The 6000-nt window shown below is 34.3% G+C and overlaps 1 protein-coding gene across 1 annotated transcript in view; it reads right to left on the bottom strand.

The window, feature by feature from the left end:
* Window positions 1-311: 311 nt before the first annotated feature.
* SEMA3A (semaphorin 3A) overlaps window positions 312-6000 on the bottom strand; it is a 227865-nt gene continuing 222176 nt past the window's right edge. Inside the window, exon 17 of the mRNA XM_049772800.1 lies at window positions 312-3241. Coding sequence (XP_049628757.1) covers window positions 2786-3241 — 456 coding nt within the window. The 3' untranslated portion in view covers window positions 312-2785. The remainder of the gene's footprint in view (window positions 3242-6000) is intronic.

The following is a 6000-nucleotide window of genomic DNA, read 5'->3' as shown; positions in this document are numbered from 1 at the left end:
CTTCTGCCCTAAAATAGCACATAAGCCACCTTGTCACTTGTCAGGGATAAATCTTGCATTTTAGGTTTGATTTTGAGCACAGTAAGTGGAGTACCTATAAAAAGTTGCAATGTACAATGTTCTTCCACTTCTTTTCAAAATTATTTACATCTCTTTGAGTAATGTAAAGATAGCAAAAATATTAAACACATACCATCGAAAAATCACCAGATAATACAAAAAAGTAACAATAAATGTGCATTTACATGCATTTACATTTTACATTTGATTTCATTAGGCCAGAATTTCTTTGCTTTGAAATACCTTTTCTCCTACCTTAAGATTGCTGTCATAATTTGCTTATGGTTAGTCACCTAAGTCCTGTAACAAATTTTCAACTCTGATAATACATGCATATGCCAAAGTCTATTAGAACTAAATTAAATAAGATGATAATTACTTTTCGTGCAACTGTCCCCTTTCAATACATGTTGGCAGAAGTTTATGATTGTAATAATTTATTTACCTGCAAGTTATATCAATAACCTTTTGAAAATATAGACCCAATGATTTATAAAAACATGCTACTAGATTCATTTTTTCCTTTCTTCTAAAGTCAACTCTCTATTGGTTATTTCATAATAATAAAAAGCATATTAGAAGATATCCTTGAAGTTATACATTCTCTATGCCTTTAAATATTTTATTTTTGAGATTCAATAAGAAGAAATACAATAATTCCATTATCACAAATATATTTGTTTCAGTGGCAAGTTTAGAATGAAATGCAACACTGAATTTTAGCAATTAATATATTTTATGAAAATAAAAGAATGACCTATTTTTGGAGCACTCTGTTCTTTGATCTCTATGTCAATTTCTTTTTTCTTTACAGGAGTGTGCCATTCAAATAGTTTAACATTTCAACTATCCTTTAATAATGTGCTTCAAAACTAACATCATACAAATCAATGGAGACCCAATTTAAATGTAAAATACATTTATGCTTTCATTTGTAGCAATATGTATTCACAAATTGTTTATTCAAAATAATCATTAGAACTAAAACATGAGCTTCTGTTTGTGAATATTTTAGCTGACAAAGTATTTTTTTAAATTCAATGTAGTCTAAGGTGAGAAAATAATGCTTAATTCTGAGTTAATTAGAATCTCAAGATAGCTAGAGATAGAAATTCAGTACTGTTTTATTAATTAGCATTTAGTTGTTTTGAGTACTTTTGTGCATAATGAAGAATCTAGGAAGAGATTCTTAGAAAGGTAAATGCAGTGCAAAACAAATGATTGTGATGTTACAGATTTTATACATCTTTGAGTCAATGATTCTCAAAGAATAATTATAGGACAGCAAAGAGGGCAACACTCAATTAATAACCTTTAATTTTATTTTGTAAGTTGCTGCCCTCCAAAAAGGGTTTGCATGATTAACATGCAGGCTATTTTCTGGAAAATGAATACAAATCATTTCTCATAGCATGATGAGTCAGGTGTTTTGTATGCTTTGATAAGACAGATAATTGCCTTAAAGGAGGATCAAAGTAAAATGATACAGAGTTGATATTTTTTCAAATGTTTTGTATATTTCTAATTTGCCTTTATTTAAGTGAAGAAGATGTAATTCTAATCGAATCATAAGAGATTTCTTATGTCTCAACGATGCAGGAATTTAAGCAAGAATTGAAACATTTTCTATTAGCACTATTTTTATGACAATGCTTATGATATTCATTAAATATCCACTCCTTTCTCTACAGTGATCCATTAGTTACCAAAAATGCATTCAACAAATCATTTTTCCCTTTTATTCCAGTCAAATGTTATATATGTCTAAGGACATTATGCAGGTTAAAATAAATTTATAATACTTAAAAAGGGGGAAGTGTTATTTGTTTTAATTTCTCAGAGAAATAAGGAATAATTTGAATCCATGTTTTAGTAATCAGTTGTTATTGTTCTTAATATGTCTCTAAAATAATGATCTTTGTCCCTCTTGTAGAACTGAAAAACAAAATGTTGGGGCTAAAATAGAGCAGCGAACAACCGGAAACTTTAAAACATAAACTACATAGCACAATAATTGTAAGACAAAGAAAAAAAAACTACTCTAGCTTAGAAAAGAGCTAATATTTTACTGTGTATTTATCATGGTACATTTAAATTATAGCTTTAATAAAATACATATTTAGATCAAAGCTGAAAGAAGACATCAGTAGTAGATCAGTGTATTCCATTTTTCTTCTGGATGATGGATGGTTTATGTTTTTTTTTTTATTTCCACAGGCCATTTCATTTTCAGTCAGAATCATTTTACTCCTCCAGTACATAAAAACATGATTGCTGGTAGACAAAAAATATCCTTGAATCCAACCACCTTTTGGAATTTTCATCAGCATAGTAAATCCATGCAGTTTATTTTAATCTTTTAGTTCAATAAAATGGCCTTGGCTGATGCAGTTTTTATTCTTTTGATGGTAATATGTTAAGTGACATCTTTATTTCTCAAGCAAAAACAGAAGTGAAACCTGTACAATGAAATCTCATAGGAAAAATCAAGTCTGCTAAGCGAACATCTGTGTTCACATGGCCTCTGTTAGGTGTTGGGATTCGGAAGAAAAGCCTGTTAGATTAGTTGCTTATGGACTCAATTTGTAATTGGTGGAATTCAGTTGCTTACCCACCATTGTAAACATCCACATAATGCCATGAAAAAAGTTCATGTATATTGCATTTTTCCAGTTATTGTCTAGGCAAGTTCTTGCTTGTTTGAGGTTTCTAGAGGTATAGCAGCTCAGACACTTCTGGGTGCCCTCTCAAATTCGTGGGTCCTCCTGTTTCTACCTTTCTTATTTTCCTGTAAGTGCTTCCATTTGTTACTGTTCCCTTGGGCATGTCCTGGCCTTTGCCGACGTTGCTTTCGGTCCCTTTTCCAGACTTGTTCACAGAACTCATCCATGGTATTAAGGTTGGGGTGGTTGATAAGCTGCATGAAGTCTCTGTACCAGACTTTCTGGCTAGGTGTCATGCTGTTGGATAATTCTTTGGTCTTGGAGCCATCGCCATCATCATCTTTATGTAGAAGTTCTTCCAAGTGCTCTGTGTCAATGACTTCCAGAGTCACCTTTAGAAGAGTTTGCATGAATCCGTGTTCCACAGCATGACAGAGGTAATTGCCAGAATTCTTCTGCTGTAAACTACGTAGCAGAAGCCCTTGTTCTGTCCTGATAATATGATCATCCACTCTGATCTAGCAGAAAAAAGTATATATTAAAAACATGTATTTTAAAAAGAATTGAAAGTGCTGAAACTATTTTAACCAAAAACTATAGTAAGTATCGAGGCTTTTGTAAGTTAGTATTAAGTTTAGCATAAGAAAAACAGTAGCATTTTTTTTTTATCAGATGCAAGTTATAGGCTTTGTGAATTCTTTTAATAATACACAGTATTTGATCATCTCTATTTTTACTTGTTTTTGTTTGGGAGGTTTACCCATTAGTTTTCTGGACTTATTTCTGACTGTATAGTGCAAAGATCAATTCTCATGGGCTTTGGGAACCCTATTAATGTTGGGGATCAGGTTAGGTTTGCTGCATAAAGAAAAGCATCTCTCTGGCCCTTGGTGTTTTCATTTTTATTATACTTTTTTCTTTCATATTTAGAACTCTCAAGAAATAGAAACAAAGGACAAATAATCAATGAATGTGTATAAAGGCAATATTTAATGTGATATTGAAATTAGAAATGGTACTAGACAATAATGCAGCATTTAAAGAACTTGTAATAATATATGAAAAATAAAACAGCAGTTTAGGGAAGAAAAAAATGGATTTGGGGCCTGAGAGATCGCACAGAGGTAGTGCATTTGCCTTACATGCAGAAGGCCAGTTGTTGGAATCCCGGCATCCCATATGGTCCCCCAAGCCTGCCAGGAGCAATTTCTTTTTTTTTTCTTTGTGAGTGTGTGTTTGTGTGTTAAATGTTTTTTTTTTTATAATTGTCTTTATTTAAACACCGTTATTACAAATATGATTATAGTTCTACGAGTACAGTCATGTAAAGAACATTCCACTTAACCAGTGCAACATTCCCACAACCAATTTCCCAGATCTCCCTCCTCCCCACTCCCCCACACCTGTACTCAAGACAGGCTTTCTACTTTCCTCATTCATTCACATTGTTATGATAGTTTTCAGTGTAGTCATCTCTCCAACTGCACTCATCACTCTATGTGCTGAGCTTCATGTCATAAGCTGCACTTACCAGTCCTCATCTCTCTTGTCTCTGAGATACTGTTAAAAATGTCTTTCATTTTTCTCAAAACCCATAGATAAGTGAAACCATTCTGCATCTTTCTCTCTCCTCTGACTTACTTCACTCAGCATAATAGATTACATGTACATCCATGTTTAGGAAAATTTCATGACTTCATCTTTCCTGATGGCTGCATAGTATTCCATTGTGTATATGTACCACAGTTTCTTTAGCTACTCATCTGTTGAAGGGCATATTGGTTGTTTCCAGAGTCTGGCTATTGTAAATACAATACAAAAATCCCTCCCTTGTACCTATATTCATTGCAGTGCTATTTACAATAGCCAGGAGCAATTTCTGACCATAGAGCCAAGAATAACCCCTGTCGCTGCGGGGTGTGACCCAAAAACAAAAACAAAGACAAAAAAAAAAACCAAAAGAACATGGAATTGCCTATTCAATTATTATTCATTTTGCTCTCTCTTCTATGTGATATAAGATATGTTATAGACAATGAGGATCTATCCTGAATCGGCCATGGACAGAGCAAGTGCCCTAATTTCTATTTTATCACTCTGCCCTTTGTATAACATAAAAATAGTTCTAATCTGAGGTGACTTTACATGCCCAGAAAGGGGAAGCTGCTGAACTCTGCTGGAACTCAGATGCCAGCACCCCTATCTGCCTGTCCTCTATGCTGTGCTGCATTTTTGACCTAATTTCATCCTGTGTGTGGCTCATCTGTGGATGTCTAGCCTTCCCTGGAGGTGAGTTCACAGTCCCAGAAAGGGAGGAACCAGAGGAGCACAGCCGCGTAGAGAATCGGAGTGGCAGCACATATCATTTAGCCAATGAATACAACACAACACGTAGAAAAACCCACAATACAAGTGTGACAATGGGGAAACAACGCAGGCCAGTGCCAGACATAGAGAATGAAGATGGCATTTTAGATGACCAGAACATGGCCAACTGACTAGTCAGTCTCTCAGATAAGGAGTTTACAGTTGAAATATGGAAGATGTTCAAAGATACAAAGAAAGTATAGAAGAGAACACTAATAAGAACCAAGATAATATGAAGATAGAAATGAGAAAACTCCAAACTAAAATTTTAGGTCAAATAACAGGTCTGAAAATCTCAGTAGATAAATTGAAGAAAAACATGGATGAGCTTTCCCACGGGTTAACAGCAGCTGAGGATAGAATTAGTATACTGGAAAATGAGATGAATAACAACTCCATACAGCAGAAGAGACTGGAAAAAATCCTTAAAACAAATGATCAAACAATGGAAAAATTACTCAAAGAATGGGAACAGAGGAAAATAGAAGTCTATGATAACCTCAACAGAAACAACTTAAGAATCATTGGATTCCAAGAGACTGAGGAAAAAAATCTCCAGGAAGAATCAATGGTCAAGAACATCATTAAAGAGAAATTAACAGAGCTAAAGAATACAGGCCATCAAATCCTGCGTGCCTGAAGAGTACCAACTAAAAGAGACCCCAGAAAAAACACCCTAAGACACATCCTAGTCACAATGACGAACCCCATAGTTAGAGACAGAATTCTGAATGCAGCAAGATCAAAAAGAGAAATTACATTCAAGGGAACATCCTTGAGATTTACCGCAGGCCTGTAACAAGAAATACTCAAGGCCAGAAGGCAGTGGTAGGACATAGTGACAAAAACTCAATGAAATAAATGCTTCACCTAGAATACTGACCCAGCAAAACTCACTTTCAGGTTTGAA

This window comes from Suncus etruscus, chromosome 1, assembly GCF_024139225.1.
Source record: "Suncus etruscus isolate mSunEtr1 chromosome 1, mSunEtr1.pri.cur, whole genome shotgun sequence".
In the NCBI taxonomy this organism is placed as follows: Eukaryota; Metazoa; Chordata; class Mammalia; order Eulipotyphla; family Soricidae; genus Suncus; species Suncus etruscus.
Note: the sequence above shows the minus strand (reverse complement) of the source record. Positions and strands in the feature narration are given on the sequence as shown.